The sequence below is a fragment of the Capricornis sumatraensis genome, chromosome 4, assembly GCF_032405125.1.
Source record: "Capricornis sumatraensis isolate serow.1 chromosome 4, serow.2, whole genome shotgun sequence".
Lineage (NCBI taxonomy): Eukaryota > Metazoa > Chordata > Mammalia > Artiodactyla > Bovidae > Capricornis > Capricornis sumatraensis.
Window position 1 is genome coordinate 91,825,927 of NC_091072.1, and position 21,089 is coordinate 91,847,015.

The window sequence follows — 21,089 nt, forward strand, 5'->3', positions numbered from 1 at the left end:
AACATCTTTATCATCCTGGGAGCCTCTCTTCTGACGATGTTCAAGTTTAACTCTGTACAAGTGTAGTGCTCAGAAAGGAAAGTCATACTACGGTCTGGCAGTCCAGAGCCACTCAAGTAACTCAAGTCTGTCAGCTTCATCCCTGGAGACTGTAGAACCCATCAGCGCAGTCTACCTCAGCATAAGAATTCTGGCGATCACTTCCTGTCACTCATTTTTGGGGGGCCACCCCTTGTAGCATGTGGGATCTTAGTTCCCTGCCCAGGGATCAAAGCTGTGCCCCTGCACTGGGAGTGCAGAGTCTTAACCACTGGACCCCCAGGGAAGTCCCCTGTTTGTTGCTCATCTTGAGCTTGTTGTTTACCAAGATCTCAAAGTCTGTCTTTTTCCCCCTTTCCTCGTGATATTGAGCTGAAACCTGATCTCTCCAGATAATGCTTGTGAAACTGACTTTTTAAAGGAAGGTATAGAAGCAGACCTTTTCCCCCCGTGATATATCATATTGTGAGATGTTCTCTCTCCATCCTGTCTGCGCAGCCTCTCGGCAGACCATATCTCAGGAAGACTTTTACCTTCAAGTCTATAACGGTTGTCCCATTACCAATAGGATATTGTACCTCCATCACACACATCTTCCTCCACAGGCCAGGAATTCTTTTCTCTGTGGGCACCTTTCTTATTGGTCTCTGCTTCTAGTCCAAAAATGGCAAGCTTGCCGCATGCATTCATTCAGCAAATATGTAATGACTGGTATAATAGAAGGTACATGATGGGTATAAGGTCGCACAAAGAGACAGCTTCCTGATTCTTGTGGAAGACGTTACCCAGCTGAAGGACCAGACAGTTAACAAGTACCAACAGTGTGAATTTTTACTTAATTAATGAAAAGGGAAAAAGGATGGCATAATCAAAGCTGGTAGAGAAAAGAGTGAGTTTAAAGAAGTCTCACAGTGGGATGACTCTCAATTCTATTGATGCAGACTGTTTCTGACCTGCCTCTGGGGACCAGCTTCTTTCACACCCCATTCTCTTGACCCTTATATTCATGTCCTTTTGCCTTATCAAGAGTTTATGCTTATGGGCCCCTTATAGCCCTTTACTCTTCCTTCAAACTCTAAGAAAAGCCTATAATTGCTTTCCTTAGAATTTGCAAAGGTCAATCAATACAAGAGGAGACTGACAAAAAGGTGGAACCTGGGCTCTGTCATACTCCTAGATAGTGAGACTCTTGTGATGTCTGTATTTCTTGATGCTTAAGTCAGGCAGTCTTATCCTGTTGTACATATTCTTTAGATAGTTCTGTCATTTGAGTTCATTTTTTTTTAGCTTTAATGAGGTATAATTGACAAAATTATATGTATTTAAGATATGCAATATAATGACTTGATATCTATGTATATTCTGAAATGATTACCACCAAGTTGACTACCACATCTCTCACCTCACATAGTTCCCGTGTGTGTGTGTGTGTGTGTGTGTGTGTGTGTGTGTGTTTGGTGAGAGGCTTAAGGTTTACTTTCTTTGCATCACATATACAATATAGCACTATGCCAGTTCTGATCCCCAGAAATTATCCATCTTTTAAATGAAAGTTTTCATCCTTAGACCTATATCTCTCCATTTCTCCCACCCGCCCCCCCCCAATCCCTGGCAACCACATTCTACTCTCTGTTTCTGTGAGTTTGGCTTTATTTTTTGATTTCACAGATAAGTGAGCTCATACAGTATTTGTCTTTTTCTCTCTGGCTTATTTCACTGGCATAATTTCCTCCAAGTTCATCCATGTTGTCGCAAATGGCAGGATTTTCTTCTTTGTCATGGCTAAGGAATTTCCCTTGCATATATACATATATCCCACATTTTATCCATTCAGTCATTGGCAGGCACTTTGGTTGTTTCCATATCGTGGCTATTGTGAATAAGAATCCAAGGACATAGGAGTAAAGCCATTTCTTCTATACAGATTCTGTTTCCTTCTGATATATACCCAGAAGTGGGATTGCTAGATCCTTTTTGAGGTCATTTTGATCATTTGTATTCTCTCAGAAAAAAGAAAGCAACTCCATTTCATCCAGTTTTTCAAATGTATTTGCTTATAATTACATAATCTCTTGTTTGGGTCTTGTCATTTTTTCTTGGTTTCTATAATTATATTCCCAATATGGTTCTGTATCCAGTGTATCTGTCCTTTTATTCTTTTTCCCCATGATTATATTGGTAGTGGTTTATTTTTATTTAGCTTTTCTTTCGTACAAGGAACTGGCTCTTGCATTTATTTAATTTCACTCTGATTTTTTAAAAATAAGTCTTTGCTTTTAATTTGATTAACTTTATTCTGTTCTTCTTAAGCAGATTTTGTTCTGCTTATGATTCATTTATCTCCATACTGTCTTATAGTTTTCATAAAAGATGATGGTGATTTGTCAGAAAAAAACACCAATATGTACAGAGTCCAACTTTCCTTGAATGTAGTTCAGTTCAGTTCAGTTCAGTCGCTCAGTCGTGTCTGACTCTTCGCGACCCCATGAATCGCAGCACTCCAGGCCTCCCTGTCCATCACCAACTCCCGGAGTTCTCTCATACTCACGTCCATCGAGTCAGTGATGCCATCCAGCCATCTCATCCTCTGTCGTCCCCTTCTCCTCCTGCCCCCAATCCCTCCCAGCATCAGAGTCTTTTCCAGTGAGTCAACTCTTCACATGAGGTGGCCAAAGTACTGGAGTTTCAGCTTCAGCATCATTCCTTCCAAAGAAATCCCAGGGTTGATCTCCTTCAGAATGGACTGGTTGGATCTCCTTGCAGTCCAAGGGACCCTCAAGAGTCTTCTCCAACACCACAGTTCAAAAGCATCAATTCTTTGGTGCTCAGCCTTCTTCACAATCCAACTCTCACATCCATACATGACCACTGGAAAAACCATAGCCTTGACTAGACGGACCTTTGTTGGCAAAGTAATGTCTCTGCTTTTGAATATGCTGTTTAGTCAGGGAACACAAAATGGTACTTGAGTAGCACAGAGCAGGAAACTCAGCAGGATTTTCTCCATTGTGGGAAGAGAAGGGGCATTTTTCTTTTCCATTTGTTTCCTTATCTCTATGAACTCATGTTTCATCTCCTTCAGTGATCTTGCCTTGCCCAGTTTTTCTTATTTTTTTTCTTTCTTTTTATTTTTACTTTATTTTACTTTACAATACTGTATAGGTTTTGCCATACATTGACATGAATCCAATACACCCAGTTTTTCTTAAGCTCTCATGTCTATCATCTCTTGTTTTACAGAGACATGTATTTTTTAAATTTTGTGATAATATATTTGGTCATATTTATCATTTGCTCTATAACAGTCTTTTTCTCACAAGTATCCTTCATCTGTTATTTCTTTGTTTTTCTATTCCCTCTCTTTTTGCAATATTAACTTAGTATATGTCTTATAGTAAGTAAGTAAGTAAGTGAAGTCGCTCAGTCATGTCCAACCCCATGGACTGTAGCCTACCAGGCTCCTCTGTCCATGGGATTTTCCAGGCAATAGTACTGGAGTGGATTGCCATTTCCTTCTCCAGTGGATCTTACTGACCCAGGGATCGAACCCGGGTCTCCCTCATTGTAGACAGACGCTTTACCGCCTTATAGTAGTTCCCTTTAAATTATTGCTTATCTTTAAATGCAGTGACTTCTTTATGAATTGAAAGTGAAAAGTGAAAGTGAAAGTCGTTCACTCGTGTCCGACTCTTTGCAAGCCCATGGAATTCTCCAGACCATAATACTGGAGTGGGTAGCCTTTCCCTTCTCCAGGGAATCTTCCCAACCCAGGGATCGAACCCAGGTCTCCTACATGAAGGTCTCCTTCATGAACTGGAAGGATGCAAAATTTACCCCGTTCACAGTTCCTGTGATGAGTGCATTCTTTCTCTGCCAGCAGAGGGCAGCACCTTCAGGCCAATCACAATGCAGAATTTCTCTCTGCCACCCTGCCTCACTAAGATCGCCTCCTGCAGTCTGGCTCGTCTGGAGGTACTCTCAGCCCACCTTCCTGGCTTTTCCTTGGTGCCAAATGGGCTCTAGGGCACTTTCTGTCCACCAGTCATTGCAACCATTCTAGTGTTCCAAACAAAACATTGTTTTGCCTCATGCCGGGGCCCCTGCTTTGGAGGACTGGACTTTCTCCAACATCTCTGGACAGGGACCTCCCTGGCAGTTCAGTGGTTAGGACTCCGTGCTTCCACCGCACGTTCTGCGGGTTCAGTCCCTGGTCTGAGAAGTAAGATCCCACATGCTGTGTGTAGTGTGGCCAAAAAAAAAAAGTTTCTGGTCAGAGAAACTTGGCTTCTCAACACCACCGCTCATTTGCCTTTCACTGAACTTAGTTAAGTTTCCCTATGTATTATGGTTCAGTATTCTAGGTTTGCTGAAGATAGAGTTTACATTCTGTTACTTGCCATCCATTTTTGTTTTGAGGTGATTTCTAAGAGAAGGTAGAACTATTCTTGCCCTGCCTTTCTAGCATTGGAGAGCAAGCCAGAGTTCACTCCAGTTTCGTCTAAACACTTTGAACATTTCTTGGCACGTGCAGTTGCAAATAGTTACACAAAAGTATGATTGGATTTTCTCATTTTTAACAAAATGGGGGCTGTAGGAAATAAATTTGGCAGGAAATTATCTGGCTGACTCTCCTATGCTAAAATTGGCTTCCAAAAATCAAATTAATGGCAGGAGCTACAATCACAAAATTGTAGTTGAAGACTGATCCTCAAAACCTTTTTCGGATTTTAAACTTTATGAATAAGAACCAACATTGCTTAGTTCACTTTCCTAAATTAATAGGAATGTGAATTAATAGCTACAAATTGAAGATATTTATCTGCACAGTATTGTGGTATTAAAAACAAAGTTGTATAATATTGGAGTATCCAAACTTTACAAATTTCTCTGAGGTGTAGTTGCACTAAAAATAAAAACTCAGTCGTGTCCAACTCTTTGCAACCCTGTGGACTGTAGCCCACCAGGCTCCTCCGTCCATGGGATTCTCCAGGCAAGAATACTGGAGTGGGCTGTCATTTCCTTCTCCAGGGGATCTTCCCAACCCAGGGATCGAACCCAGGTCTCCCGCATTGGAGGCAGACGCTTTAACCTCTGAGCTGCCAGGGAAGCCCAAAAATAAAAACTATTATACCAAAATTCCATCAACATTCAAAAGTACCTACATTTGTGAAGACCTACTTTTCGTCATGCAAGTGAATAAAATTAAACTCTTAAAACACTAAAATTAAACTCTTAATGAAAAAAATCTAGACTGATTTTTTTTGTCTTTTGGCCACACCTCAAAGCAGGCAAGATCTTGGTTCCCTGACCAGGGATCAAACCAGTGCCCTCTGTACTGAAAGCATGGAGTCTTATCTGCTAGACCACAGGGGTCCCTGACCTCCAGGATCTAATGCCTAATGATCTGAGGTGGAGCTAATACAATAATAATAGAAATAAAGTGCACAATAAATATAATGTGCTTGAATCATCAGGAAACCATCCCTGCCCCCCTCCCCATCCACGCCAAAACTGTCTACCATGAAACTGGTCCTTGGTGCCAAAAAGATTGGGGACTGCTGCCCAAATTGAATTTTATACCTTGTGTTACTTTGCTTGGGCTCCTATAACAAAGCACCACACACTGGTGGCTTGAGCAACAGCAGTTCATTTTTTTAAATCCTTGATCAGGTGTTGGCAGGTTTGCTCTCTCCTAGGGCCCCTCTGTCCTTGGTCTGCAGATGGCCACCTTCTCACTGAGCCCTCACATGGCCTTTCCTGTGTGTCCGTGCATTCCTGTGTGTGTCCACGTTTCCTCATAAGGACACGCATCCCATGGGACCATGGTCCCACCCTCAGGGTCTCATTTAACCTTACTTACCACTGTAAAGGCCCAGTTTCCAAATAAAGTCCCATTAGGGCATCAACTTATGAGTTGGGGGGACACAATTCAGTCCATAACATCCTTCATATTACAATACCAAGTATAAGATCAGATACTGAAACCTGGGTGTGAAAGAAACAAAGAAGGAAGGGCCAAAGGGAGAGGAGGGGAAAAAAGAAAAATGAAAACGGTTTCCAGTTCTAAATAAAAAGAATAATTACTTAGGAAATGCATTCTTAATTACTTCTATCTTTCAATTGTTTAAGTGATTTTGCAGTTTAAAACTAGTTTGCAGTATCATCCCTGTTAATTTTATGTGCTTACATCATCACTCAATAAAAACAAGGGCTAATTATACTTCTGGCAATTGATTTTTCTGACACTTGGGCCGCCTCATTTATTTTATTCTTGTCATGGCTTTTAAGTTTGGCGTCCGGTGTAAAGGTGTATTCCTCAGAGCCTATTAACATCTTCTCAGCTATGGAAACCAGCCTGCCTTTACCCAAACCTAATTTCCCTGAGATAGTCTCTAGTTTAAATTATGCTGTCATCATCTGCCTGCATCAGTTAAGGAGTAGATTCACTTACATAGAAAAGAAAACAGAAGGACAGTGTCTAAACAAGATAGAGGGTTATTTTTCTCGCACTGTTGGAAACAGCGTGGGAAGGCAGGGAGCCCCACATCTTCCTGCTTTCTACTATCTTGACATCTCTTACTGTTATCACAAATGTGGGGTCCGGCTGCTCACCACTCCAAAGCCAATAAACAGGCCGGGTTGGTGGAAAGGAAAGTTTGCTTTATGTCAGATGCTGGCAACTAGAGGGGGTGAGGGTGAGCATCTGTCCAAAGGCCGACTCCCCTCCACTGACAGCCAGTGGGACCAAAACTTTTAGGCAGAGGGAGGCTGCTACATGCAGAAGCGGCACAGTCGGCTCTGACTGTCATCTTCAGGTTGGTCGTCGGCCATCTGACCAGTGTCCCCTTGGTTGTTTTAGGTGGTCAGGCTTCAGTTCCAGGCTCAGATTGTTTCCATTTCTTTGAGGCCAATTCTCAGAATTGTGGCAGCTTATGTCATGGGTATAGTCTGGTTGTCATGTAGTTAACTTCTTCCATCTGATGAGGGTTTCAGTATCTATAAGACAGCTCACAGGATATGGCTCAGAGTATGATCTATAGCCCTTGAGAAGAAACTAAAGGCCCTCGACTATGCTTAATGTTGTTGCTCAGTCACTTAGTCACATCTGACTCTTTGCGACCCTGTGGACTGCAACATGGCAGGCTTTCCTATCCTTCAGTGTCTCCCGGAGTTTGCTCAAGCTCATGTTTATTGCGTCAGTGATGCCATCCAACCATCTCATCCTCTGTTGTCCCCTTCTCCTCTTGCCCTCAATCTTTCCCAGCATCAGGGTCTTTTCCAGTGAGTTGGGTTTGTGTCAGATAGCCAAAGTATTGGAGCTTCAACTGCAGCAGCAGTCCTTCCAAGGAATATTCAGGGTTGATTTCCTTTAGTATTGACTGATTTGATCTCCTCGCTGTCCAAGGGGCTCTCAAGAGTCTTCTCCAGCACGGCAGTTCAAATCCAGTAACCATGTATGGATATGAGAGTTGGACCATAAAGAAGAATGAGGGCCAATGATTGATGCTTAATGACTACATTATTATTGTTTGGTCTCCTTTGACTGTTTTCCTTTGTTTCTGCAGATTCTCATTTCTCTGATTAAACTTATTCTTTGACTACAGATTTCCACAGATAAAAGACAGGCAGAGGACATGGGAGTGAGGTGGGAGGGGTGCGCCAAAAACCATAGGGTCCTGCTCTGTTTCATTCGTCTCTCCGTTCACTGCCATTGCCTTTGTTATAAAGCCTTCATCAGGCTTGAACAGTTATTTCCTCGATCATCTTACTTTGAGCATCTTACCATTCTGTATTACTATCAGTGAGCTTTAGAAAAACTAAATCAATAAGTTCAGTTAGTTCAGTCGCTCAGTCGTGTCGGACTGTTTGCCACCCCGTGAATTACAGCACGCCAGGCCTCCCTGTCCATCACTAACACCCGGAATACACGCAAACTCACGTCCATCGAGTCGGTGATGCCATCTAGCCATCTTATCCTCGGTCGTCCCCTTCTCCTCCTGCCCCCAATCCCTCCCAGCATCAGAGTCTTTTCCAATGAGTCAACTCTTTGCATGAGGTGGCCAAAGTACTGGAGTTTCAGCTTTAGCATCATTCCTTCAAAAGAACACCCAAGACTGATCTTTAGAATGGACTGGTTGGATCTCCTTGCAGTCCAGGGGACTCTTAAGAGTCTTCTCCAACACCACAGTTCAAAAGCATCAATTCTTCGGCACTCAGCTTTCTTCACAGTCCAACTCACACATCCATACATGACCACTGGAAAAACCATAGCCTTGACTAGACGGACCTTTCTTGGCAAAGTAATGTCTCTGCTTTTGAATATGTTGTCTGAGTTGGTCATAACTTTTCTTCCAAGGAGTCTTTTAATTTCATGGCTGCAGTCACCATCTGCAGTGATTCTGGAGCCCCCAAAAATAAAGTCTGACACTGTTTCCACTGTTTCCCCATCTATTTCCCATGAAGTGATGGGACCAGATGCCATGATCTTAGTTTTCTGAATGTTGAGCTTTAAGCCAACATTTTCACTCTCCTCTTTCACTTTCATCAAGAGGCTTTTTAGTTCCTCTTCACTTTCTGCCATAAGGGTGGTGTCATCTGCATATCTGAGGTTATTGATACTTCTCCCGGCAATCTTGATTCCATCCTGTGCTTCTTCCAGCCCAGCGTTTCTCATGATGGACTCTGCACATAAGTTAAATAAACAGGGTGACAGTATACAGCCTTGATGTACTCCTTTTCCTATTTGGAACCAGTCTGTTGTTCCATGTCCAGTTCTAACTGTTGCTTCCTGACCTGCATACAGATTTCGCAAGAGGCAGGTCAGGTGGTCTGGTATTCCCATCTCTCTCAGAATTTTCCACAGTTTATTGTGACCCATACAGTCAAAGACTTTGGCACAGTCAATAAGCAGAAGTAGATGTTTTTCTGGAACTCTCTTGCTTTTTCCATGATCCAGTGGATGTTGGCAATTTGATCTCTGGTTCCTCTGCCTTTTCTGAAACCAGCTTGAACATCTGGAAGGTCATGGTTCATGTATTGCTGAAGCGTGGCTTGGAGAATTTTGAGCATTACTTTACTAGCGTGTGAGATGAGTGCAACTGTGTGGTAGTTTGAGCATTCTTTGGCATTGCCTTTCTTTGGGATTGGAATGAAAACTGACCTTTTCCAGTCCTGTGGCCACTGCTGAGTTTTCCAAACTTGTTGGCCTACTGAGTACAGCACTTTCACAATATCATCTTTCAGGATTTGAAATAGCTTAACTGGAATTCCATCACCTCCACTAGCTTTGTTCGTAGTGATGCTTTCTAAGGTCCATTTGACTTCACATTCCAGGATCTATGGCTCTAGGTGAGTGATCAGACCATCGTGATTATCTTGGTCATGAAGATGTTTTTTGTACAGTTCTTCTGTGTATTCTTGCCACCTCTTCTTAATATCTTCTGCTTCTGTTAGGTCCATACCATTTCTGTCCTTTATTCTGCCCATCTTTGCATGAAATATTCCCTTGGCATCTCTAATTTTCTTGAAGAAATCTCTAGTCTTTCCCATTCTGTTTCTTTGCATTGATCGCTGAGGAAGGCTTTCTTATCTCTCCTTGCTATTTTTGGAACTCTGCATTCAGATGCTTATATCTTTCCTTTTCTCCTTTGCTTTTCGCTTCTTTTCCTTTCACAGCTATTTGTAAGGCTTCCCCAGACAGCCATTTTGCTTTTTTGCATTTCTTATCCATGGGGATGGTCTTGATCCCTGTCTCCTGTACAGTGTCACGAAGCTCATTCCATAGTTCATCAGGCACTCTATCTATCAGATCTAGGCCCTTAAATCTATTTCTCACTTCCACTGTATAATCATAAGGGATTTGATTTTGGTCATACCTGAATGGTCTAGTGGTTTTCCCTACTTTCTTCAATTTAAGTCTGAATTTGGCAATAAGAAGTTCATGATCTGAGCCACAGTCAGCTCCTGGTCTTGTTTTTGCTGACTATATAGAGCTTCTCCATCTTTGGCTGCAAAGAATATAATCAATCTGATTTCAGTGTTGACCATCTGGTGATGTCCATGTGTAGGGTCTTCTCTTGTGTTGTTGGAAGAGGGTGTTTGCTATGACCAGTGCATTCTCTTGCCAAAACTCTATTAGACTTTGCCCTGCTTCATTCCATATTCCAAGGCCAAATTTGCCTGTTACTCCAGGTGTTTCTTGACTTCCTACTTCTGCATTCCAGTCCCCTATAAGGAAAAGGACATCTTTTTTGGCTGTTAGTTCTAAAAGGTCTTGTAGGTCTTCGTAGAACTGTTCAATTTCAGCTTCTTCAGCATTACTGGTTGGGGCATAGACTTGGATTACTGTGATATTGAATGATTTGCCTTGGAGACGAACAGAGATCATTCTGTCATTTTTGAGATTGCATCCAAGTACTGCATTTCAGACTCTTTTGTTGACCATGATGGCTACTCCATTTCTTCTAAGGGATTCCTGCCCATAGTAGTAGATATAATGGTCATCTGAGTTAAATTCACCCACTCCAGTCCATTTTAGTTCGTTGATTCCTAGAGTGTCGACGTTCACTCTTGCCATCTCCTGCTTGACCACTTCCAATTTGCCTTGATTCATGGACCTTCATGAAATAGAGGAAAAGAACAGATTGGTAAAGACTAGAGATCTCTTCAAGAAAATTAGAGATGCCAAGGGAACATTTCATGCAAAGATGGGCTCGATAAAGGACAGAAATGGTATGGACCTAAGAGAAGCAGAAGATATTAAGAAGAGGTGGCAAGAATACATAGAAGAACTGTACAAAAAACATCTTCATGACCCAGATAGTCATGATGATGTGATCACTAATCTAGAACCAGACATGTTGGAATGTGAAGTCAAGTGGGCCTTAGAAAGCATCACTACGAACAAAGCTAGTGGAGGTGATGGAATTCCAATTGAGCTGTTTCAAATCCTGAAAGATGATATTGTGAAAGTGCTACACTCAATATGCCCGCAAATTTGGAAAACTCAGCAGTGGCCACAGGACTGGAAAAGGTCAGTTTTCATTCCAATCCCAAAGAAAGGCAATGCCAAAGAATGCTCAAACTACCACACAGTTGCACTCATCTCACACGCTAGTAAAGTAATGTTCAAAATTCTCCAAGCCAGGCTTCAGCAATACATGAACTGTGAACTCCCTGACGTTCAAACTGGTTTTAGAAAAGGCAGAGGAACCAGAGATCAAATTGCCAACATCCGCTGGATCATCAAAGAAGCAAGAGAGTTCCAGAAAAACATCTATTTCTGCTTTCTTGACTATGCCAAAGCCTTTGACTGTGTGGGTCACAATAAACTGTGGAAAATTCTGAAAGAGATGGGAATACCAGACCACCTGACCTGCCTCTTGCGAAATCTGTATGCAGGTCAGGAAGCAACAGTTAGAACTGAACATGGAACAACAGACTGGTTCCAAATAGGAAAAGGAGTACGTCAAGGATGTATATTGTCACCCTGCTTATTTAACTTATATGCAGAGTCCATCATGAGAAACGCTGGACTGGAAGAAACACAAGCTGGAATCAAGATTGCCGGGAGAAGTATCAATAACCTCAGATATGCAGATGACCCCACCCTTATGGCAGAAAGTGAAGAGGAACTAAAAAGCCTCTTGATGAAAGTGAAAGAGGAGAGCAAAAGAGTTGGCCTAAAGCTCAACATTCAGAAAACGAAGATCATGGCATCCGGTCCCATCACTCCATGGCAAATAGATGGGGAAACAGTGGAAACAGTGTCAGACTTTACTTTTGGGGGCTCCAGAATCACCGCAGATGGTGATTGCAGCCATGAAATTAAAAGACGCTTACTCCTTGGAAGAAAAGTTATGACCAACCTAGATAGCATACTCATAAGCAGAGACATTACTTTGCCAACTAAGGTCCATCTAGTCAAGGCTATAGTTTTTCTAGTAGTCATGTATGGATGTGAGAGTTGGACTGTGAAGAAGGCTGAGTGCCGAAGAATTGATGCTTTTGAACTGTGGTGTTGGAGAAGACTCTGGAGAGTCCCTTGGACTGCAAGGAGACCCAGCCAGTCCATTCTGAAGGAGATCAACCCTGGGATTTCTTTGGAAGGAATGATGCTAAAGCTGAAACTCCAGTACTTTGGCCACCTCACGCAAAGAGTTGACTCATTGGAAAAGACTCTGATGCTGGGAGGGATTGGGGGCAGGAGGAGAAGGGGACGACCGAGGATGAGATGACTGGATGGACTCGATGGACGTGAGTCTGAGTGAACTCCGGGAGATGGTGATGAACAGGGAGGCCTGGCGTGCTGCGATTGATGGGGTCGCAAAGAGTCGGACACGACTGAGCGACTGAACTGAACTGATGGACCTAACATTCCAGGTTCCTATGCAATATTGCTCTTTACAGCCTCAGACCTTGCTTCTATCACCAGTCACATCCATAACTAGGTATTGTTTTTGCCTTGGCTCCATCCCTCCATTCTTTCTGGAGTTATTTCTCCACTGATCTCCAGTAGCATTTTGGGCACCTACCAACCTGGGAGTTCCTCTTTCAGTATCCTATCATTTTGCCTTCTCATAGTGTTCATGGGGTTCTCAAGGCAAGAATACTGAAGTGGTTTGCCATTCCCTTCTCCAGTGGACCACATTCTGTCAGACCTCTCCACCATGACCCGCCCATTTTGAGTGCCCCACAGGGCATGGCTTAGTTTCATTGAGTTCGACAAGGCTGTGGTCCATGTGATCAGATTGACTAGTTTTCTGTGATTATGGTTTCAGTGTGTCTGCCCTCTGATGCCCTCTCTCAACACTTAGTCTTACTTGGGTTTCTCTTACCTTGGACGTAGGGTATCTCTTCACGGCTGCTCCAGCAAAGTGCAACCGCTGCTCCTTACCTTGGACGAGGTGTATCTCCTCACTGCCGCCCCTCCTGACCTGAACGTGGAGTAGCTCCTCTCGGCCTTCCTGCACCCGCGCAGCCACCGCTCAAACAATGTCCCTCTCTAAAAACAAAGAAACAAACAAACAAAAAAAAAACACCACCTTTTGATGATTCCCTGTTTTAGATGACACCAAAAATCCTTAGTTTAAAACACAGAGTTTCTTTCAGTCTAGTCCCCAACTGTTTTATGGATTTCGTCTCCTGATAGTCCCTTGCAGTATCTTGTACTCTACATCTTGAATTTTTCACTCTTCTCTAAGCAAGCTTTGGTTTTTAGTACCTTGACAGCACTAGATATTTCAATGTTAAACAGTTCAGTTCAGTCACTCAGTCGTGTCCGACTCTTTGCGACCCCATCAATCGCAGCACACCAGGCCTCCCTGTCCATCACCAACTCCCGGAGTTCACTCAGACTCTCGTCCATCGAGTCAGTGATGCCATCCAGCCATCTCATCCTCGGTCATCCCCTTCTTCTCCTGCCCCCAATCCCTCCCAGCATCAGAGTCTTTTCCAATGAGTCAACTCTTCGCATGAGGTGGCCAAAGTACTGGAGTTTCAGCTTTAGCATCATTCCTTCCAAAGAAATCCCAGGGTTGATCTCCTTCAGAATGGACTGGTTGGATCTCCTTGCAGTCCAAGGGACTCTCAAGAGTCTTCTCCAACACCACAGTTCAAAACCATCAATTCTCAGCCTTCTTCACAGTCCAACTCTCACATCCATACATGACCACTGGAAAAACTATAGCCTTGACTAGACGGACCTTAGTCAGCAAAGTAATGTCTCTGCTTTTGAATATGCTATCTAGGTTGGTCATAACTTTTCTTCCAAGAAATAAGCGTCTTTTAACTTCATGGCTGCAGTCACCATCTGCAATGATTCTGGAGCCCCCCAAAATAAAGTCTGACACTGTTTCCACTGTTTCCCCATCTATTTCCCATGAAGTGATGGGACCAGATGCCATGATCTTCGTTTTCTGAATGTTGAGCTTTAGGCCAACTTTTTCACTCTCCTCTTTCACTTTCATCAAGAGGCTTTTTAGCTCCTCTTCGCTTTCTGCCATAAGGGTGGTGTCATCTGCATATCTGAGGTTATTGATACTTCTCCCGGCAATCTTGATTCCAGCTTGTGTTTCTTGCAGTCCAGCGTTTCTCATGATGGACTCTGCATATAAGTTAAATAAACAGGGTGACAGTATACATCCTTGACGTACTCCTTTTCCTATTTGGAACCAGTCTGTTGTTCCATGTCCAGTTCTAACTGTTGCTTCCTGACCTGCATACAGATTTCTCAAGAGGCAGGTCAGGCGGTCTGGTATTCCCATCTCTCTCAGAATTTTCCACAGTTTATTGTGACCCACACAGTCAAAGGCTTTGGCATAGTCAATAAGCAGAAATAGATGTTTTTCTGGAACTCTCTTGCTTTATCCATGATCCAGTGGATGTTGGCAATTTGATCTCTGGTTCCTCTGCCTTTTCTAAAACCAGCTTGAACGTCAGGGAGTTCACAGTTCACATATTGCTGAAGCCTAGCTTGGAGAATTTTGAGCATTCCTTTACTAGCATGTGAGATGAGTGCAATTGTGTGGTAGTTTGAACATTCTTTGGCATTGCCTTTCTTTGGGACTGGAATCAAAACTGACCTTTTCCAGTCCTGTGGCCACTGCTGAGTTTTCCAAATTTGTTGGCCTACTGAATGCAGCACTTTCACAATATCATCTTTCAGGATTTGAAACAGCTCAGTTGGAATTCCATCACCTCCACTAGCTTTGTTCGTAGTAATGCTTTCTAAGGTCCACTTGACTTTACATTCCAGGATGTCTGGCTCTAGATGAGTGATCACACCATCGTAATTATCCAGGTCGTGAAGATGTTTTTTGTACAGTTCTTCCGTGTATTCTTGCCACCTCTTCTTAATATCTTCTGCTTCTGTTCAGTCCATACCATTTCTGTCCTTTATCGAGCCCATCTTTGCATGAAATGTTCCCTTGGCATCTCTAATTTTCTTTAAGTGATCTCTAGTCTTTCCCATTCTGTTCTTTTCCTCTATTTCTTTGCATTGATTACTGAAGAAGCCTTTCTTATCTCTTCTTGCTACTCTTTGGAACTCTGCATTCAGATGCTTATATCTTTCATTTTCTCCTTTGCTTTTCGCTTCTCTTGTTTTCACAGCTATTTGTAAGGCCTCCCCAGCGAGCCATTTTGCTTTTTGCATTTCTTATCCATGGGGATAGTCTTATCCCTGTCTCCTGTACAATGTCACGAAGCTCATTCCATAGTTCATCAGGCACTCTATCTATCAGATCTAGGCCCTTAAATCTATTTCTCACTTCCACTGTATAATCATAAGGTATTTGATGCCTTTATCAGTTATAAATCTGTTGGGAAATAAAAACTGGAGTCAGCAGTGGATTAAAGTATCAACTTTTTACTTTTATTTTTTGGCAGAGTCGGGAGTTGTTAGAAAAGCTGGATTGAACATACAGCCAGACTCAGGATTCCTATTTCTCTACCCCACCCCGAGTCTGATGCTGGGACTTTAATAAGGGGGAAGTCAGATCTACGAGTGCTTCCCCGGGGACTCAGACAGTAAAGAATCTGTTTGCAATGCAGGAGACCCGGGTTCAATCCCTTGGTCGGGAAGATCCCCTTGAGACAGGAATGACTACCCATTCCTGTATTCCTGCCTGGGAAATCCCATAGACAAGAGTCACAAAGGGTGACTCTTTGTGAGTCACAGGGTCACAGGGTCACAAAGAGTTGGACACAACTGATTGACTAACACTTTCACTTTTCGGATCTATGAAGCAAACTGTAACCCCAGCTTGTCAGTTGGATTTGACTTAGTTGAATAGAACTAAAAACCCTGATATCAGAGTGACTTAAATCATAAAGAAATAGGCATTTCAGAGCTAGTATATAACTCCACAGTGTCATGAAGGACCCATGCTCTTAAATATTTCTTCTCTAATATGCCGAGCACTTGGTTTCCATCCCTGGGTTCACTCCATGGCCCAAGATAGTTGTTGGGGCTGCAGCTGTTTCATCTACATTCCATCTACATTCTGGGCAGCAGAAAAGAGGGCTGTAAGGAGCCCTTCCAGAAGTTTCATTTACAGGTCATTGGCCAGAACTTTTTACATAGTTAAATGAACACTTAACTTCAAGAGAGGCTAAGAAATAAGTCTTTCCCTGAGCACCCCCAAAATATGCCCCCTCAAAACTGGTAAAAAGATGAAAGGAAGAGTGGAAGTTTGACAGGCAACTAGTCGTCTGCCACAGCCATAGCTGCAGTCTTGGCCTCCTGCCACCTTTGAGCTCAGTGAGCCTCAGGAGTGGAATTCAGGTTGACTTACCTCATGGTGCTACAGCAGTGGGAGAGAATGAGTCCGAGGAGAGCCGGAAAGGGCCCAAGGTCACATTCCCAGGGCTCTTTTCCAGAGCTGGGCCAACTGGGTAAATCGATGCTCATCCTCTGGGGAGGAATAAGTACAGATGGTTAGAGGGACCAGAAGATCCCTGGACTACTGCTCACGCCTTGAGAGTGAAACAGGCAGCCACTGGCGGAACATAAGGCTAGGCAGCGAGGTTTGCCGTGAGGGCACCTCCTCAGTCCTCCTGCTCAGCTTCTCCTCCTGCTCAGCTTCCCCTGTGCTTCCACTGGTGAATGCCTGCTTAGCCTCTTAAGTCCCAGCTCGTATGTCACCTTTCCACTGGCCCCCTTCATGACCTGCTTTCTGATCCCCAGACAGATCTCTGTTCTTTTCTATCAGTGTGTTCAGATGGAAAGGGTAACACTTCTTACATGCTAATAGAACTCTCACTTTCTATCTCTGCCTGTTTCTCTTCCTCTTTCTCCCAAAGCTATACTAAACTGTGCATTTTTTTGAAGACAAGAACCTGGTTTTATTATCTTCGTATTTCAGCTCCTCCTGCAGCACCTGACAAGCCTTAGAGGTGCTGGTGCATGCATGCTGGCTAAGTCACTCCAGTCATGTCCAACTCTTTGCAACCCCATGGACTGTAGCCCGCCAAGCTCCTCTGTCCATGGAATTCTCCAGGCAAGAATACTGGAGTGGGTTGCCATGTCCTCCTCCAGGGGTTCTTCCTGACCCAGGGATTGAACCCATGTCTCTTATGTCTCCTGCATTAGCAGATGAGTTCTTTACCCCTAGTCTACCTGGGAAGCCCCTGGAACATTTACTAAGTCAAAAATGCTAATTTCCTTCTTTACCTGTTTTATAATGAGACTGAGATCTTGACAAATTGAGTTGCCTAGTAAATAATAAAAGCAATGGACATTGAATGAGGTTTCATTAAAACCTCATTGTGTTCCAGGCATGTCCATAAATGTTTATGCGTATTATTCTCTTTAATTTTCATATCAACCTGGTGAAGCATGTGGCACTATCCGTGTTTTACACGAAGGCAAATTGGCCAAGACTGCAGAGCAAGCAAGTGGCAAAGCTGGGATTTGAACCTGGGTTTTTCTTACTTCATTCTTTGTGCTAGCATCGCATGGACAAGACCAGGTCTTCTAAGTTTATACCCAAGCCCCAAATACTTGAATTGTATATCCTCTTTTCATGCCCTGCTTCATTGTAACAGATAATCCTTTAATAGTACTTCTTAAGACAAGTCTTCCTTGATATAGACAGACATGCCTTTTTGTGGGGAGAGGCATTTTCCTAGTAATGATGCTTCATATCTGCTCAAGCCCATCCTTACAGTCTTGCTCAAGTCACCAAGAACTACTTACATCAATCGGAAGAAAAATCAGAAAGTTAATCTGCTCAGTTTAAAACAGGTTGGAATTTCCCTTGGGGACTGAATGGTCGTTACAGGTTAATGCCTATCAGAGAAGGATGCCCCTGGGAGGACACCACCATTTAGCATTTTGCTCTTAGCAAATTTAAAGCCTTTAGGGGAAGTGAGGTGTGGACTTACTTCCCTCTAACTCTTTTTAAGAGATGTCACATATTTGGGCGTTGGTTTATTTGCTTCAGAAGATGGATAGCCTGGCAGAGGGAGCCAGGTGAAATGTAGTGTTGCCCTATCACTCCCCTTTAAGAAGAGACTCAAGGGTTCCCATAATTCAACACTTTGGACAGAAAACTGAACATTCATCATGCAAAACTTCTCCCCGAATGTCTAGCCACACTTGCAGTTACCCAAGAAAGCAAATGAGGTATGGAACTGTAAATATTGCCTCTGCACTGAGGAGTTCTGATGCCTGGTGTCCTAAAACAGGAGATGCATCGGGTATTTCCATGATGCGGCTGTGGGCTTTCCCCTGTATGATGGAGGTTAAATCTTCTTGATCAAAAAGCATTATCCTGGGACGTCCCGCTCTCTCTGGGCTCTAACTAATAGTAAGGATAGCATTATAGTACTAAACAAGTAGAGGGAAAGTGAAGGGGGAAGGTGAAGCATAGGAATGGCAGGGAGATAGTGCCCTCAGGTTGTTGGGTCATTTAAATGAATGTGAAATTGTGGCTCTAGGCCTGTTTGCTAGATGATGTGCTTTAACCACAGTAAGAAATAAGTATTATATTGCAACCCACTACACATATGTGGGCTTCCCATGTGGCTCAGTGGTAAAGAATCCACCTGCCAGTGCAGGAAACACAGGAGATGCGAGTTCAGTCCCTGGGTCAGGAAGATCCCCTGGAGGAGGAAATGGCAACCCACTCCAGTATTCTTTTCTGGAAAATGCCATGGACAGAGGAGCCTGGCAGGCTACAGTCCATGGGATCACAAAGAGTCAGACATGACTTGGCGGCTGAACACAGAGCACACACACACACACGTAAGCAAACACACATGTAATGAGTCACAACCTGATGTGATGTCTGAAGTCACATATGGTGATTATAGCACTAACGTAGACTCAGACCTGCCAATCAGCCCCTGCTCTTCCATTTGAAGCCCCCTGAAAATTTTTGAAACACTGCAGACCCTACCTCACACTTAAAGGTTGTCATCCTAACTTTTCCCTCCCCAAATTATGATACTTAACAAAAAAACGTAATTTCTAGTCTATGGTAAATACGCTTTAAATATATTCTTATCAAAATATGAAGCCACAGATTTAGCTCAGATTTGTGGGAAATTGTCTATTATGTAACCTGATTGTCAAAGCCATTCCTCACTTTCTCATCAAGCTAATCAGACTTAACTCCCTGTCAGAAAGGAAGTCAGTCTTTGTTTTGCAGGCCAAATAAACATCAGAATGTGCGCACCTCCTTACTCTGACAACTGTCCTTCTGAATTCTAATTCTGAGACACAGGGAGATAGATGGATGAGAGGAGTTAAAAGCTTTGCACTGAGTCGGTGCCTGGTTGAAATAAGGCTCCGCTCCAAGACCTTCCCTCAGGACCGAGCCTTTCCGTAATTATCTATCTCTTGACTGATGGCTGGGAGCTTTTATATCCCAGGGTCAAGCTCGTTCAAAGATTTGATATGGATGAGAAATATGCCTCTCATTTGTAAAGGGACAGGAAAACAATTGTGAATTGGGAAGTGAGAAGGGAGCCTTGACTGATCTTAGACATCTACCCTCTCCCACCAGAGCTTTCTCAGCGAGGTCATTTTAGGAAGACCTGCCTGTGGAATTAGGACTGGAACCCCTGGGAAGGTTTGCAAGTACCAACTAGGTCCTCAAATGAAAATAATTACAGTACCTACCTTCAAAGATAATTAATTATGCAGAATCAATAAGGTGATACAAATAAAGGATTTTGAATCATTTTGTTTGTTTATTTATTTTTGGCTGTGCTGGGTTTTCATTGCTGCACAGACTCTTCTCTAGTTGTGGCAAAATAGGGGCTACACTCTAGCTGCGGTACACAGGCTTCTCATTGTGGTAGCTTCTCTTGTTGCAGAGCACGGGCTCTAGGGCAAAGCACAGTAGTTATGGTGCACAAGATCATTTGCGCTAAGGCATGTGGGATCTTCCCAGATCAGGGATCGAACCCACGTCTCCTGCACTGGCAGGCAGATTCTTTACCACTGAGCCACCAGGGAAGCCCCAAGTAAAGGACTTAATGAAGCTCTGGGTGCATAGTTAACTCCTGCTCTGGGTTTAGTATCATTGCTGTTGCTGTAGGTAATTGACCCCTCTATTAACAATGCAGATGAAGTAATCCTCAGGCTCATGCCTAACATCTGTGGGCCCCAGCCAGTTTTTCTGTGCTCGGTCCACACCCTGCAACCAGCACCCCTTGGTGACTCCTTGGACCTAGACCCCACCTCTGGTGGCAGATTCCACTCCCAGAAAGACAGACTTGGGTAAGAAGCCCTCTTGCACCCTGCAGGTGGACACAGGGTATCTGGGCAGGCAAATCAGGGTTCTGACCTCCTGGAGCTTGCTCTAGAAAGGGCTGGATACAGATTTTTATATATCCCCCCTCCTAGCAGATTTCTCAGCTGGACAGGGGAGGGCAGGAGCCCTGTATATAATCAGTTGGGATTAGACATGAGTGTGTCCTTAATGTAAGAATTAAGTGTTGCCTTGATGGCCTTAATGATCCCAAATTCAGTTAAAGTCTGACCCCTTGAATAAACAAATGGAAACTACAGAAAAAAGACAAGTTACTAGATAATGAATGCCTTGTTTTTGTTGCAGGCACTGGCTTTCAGGCCTCAGGCTACAACTTCAACACCTATGACTGGAGAAGTCCCAAACCAAGAGGCAGTTTGTCCCCAGTCACTAAGCCTCGAAGCCAGACTTACCCAGATGTGGGACTAAGTAACGAAGAGTGGGACCGGTCCACCATCAGTGGGTAAGGTTTTCACAAAGTGCTGCCCTGTCCCAACTGCTTCCGGGTCATTTGGGCCAGATGTGAACTTCTGTACTTCCTGTAGCAACTCCTGCTCGCGTTGGAAGGATTCATGAAGCCACTGTCACCGTCCATGCTGGCCACATGGCTGATTCAAAGACTTGAGCCTGCCCAGCAGGAATCTGGGCTCTACCACACACAAGTTTCCCCAAATGAGAACGACAGTAGCACATGGGGAAAATCTGCTTCTATAAGCCATATCCTCACTCTGTGCCTGGTTCCCTCTCCTTTCATTTAGAAGGTGGTTTCACACTGTGTGTGTGTGTAAC

The 21,089-nt window shown here is 43.5% G+C and overlaps 1 protein-coding gene across 4 annotated transcripts in view; it reads left to right on the top strand.

The window, feature by feature from the left end:
- The window catches only part of GRIP1 (glutamate receptor interacting protein 1), a 466,465-nt gene that overhangs the window by 412,541 nt on the left and 32,835 nt on the right, over window positions 1-21,089 (top strand). For all 4 annotated transcript variants that reach the window (XM_068969892.1, XM_068969893.1, XM_068969894.1 and 1 more), the window contains one exon: window positions 20,607-20,763. In XM_068969892.1, coding sequence (XP_068825993.1) covers window positions 20,607-20,763 — 157 coding nt within the window. The remainder of the gene's footprint in view (window positions 1-20,606; window positions 20,764-21,089) is intronic.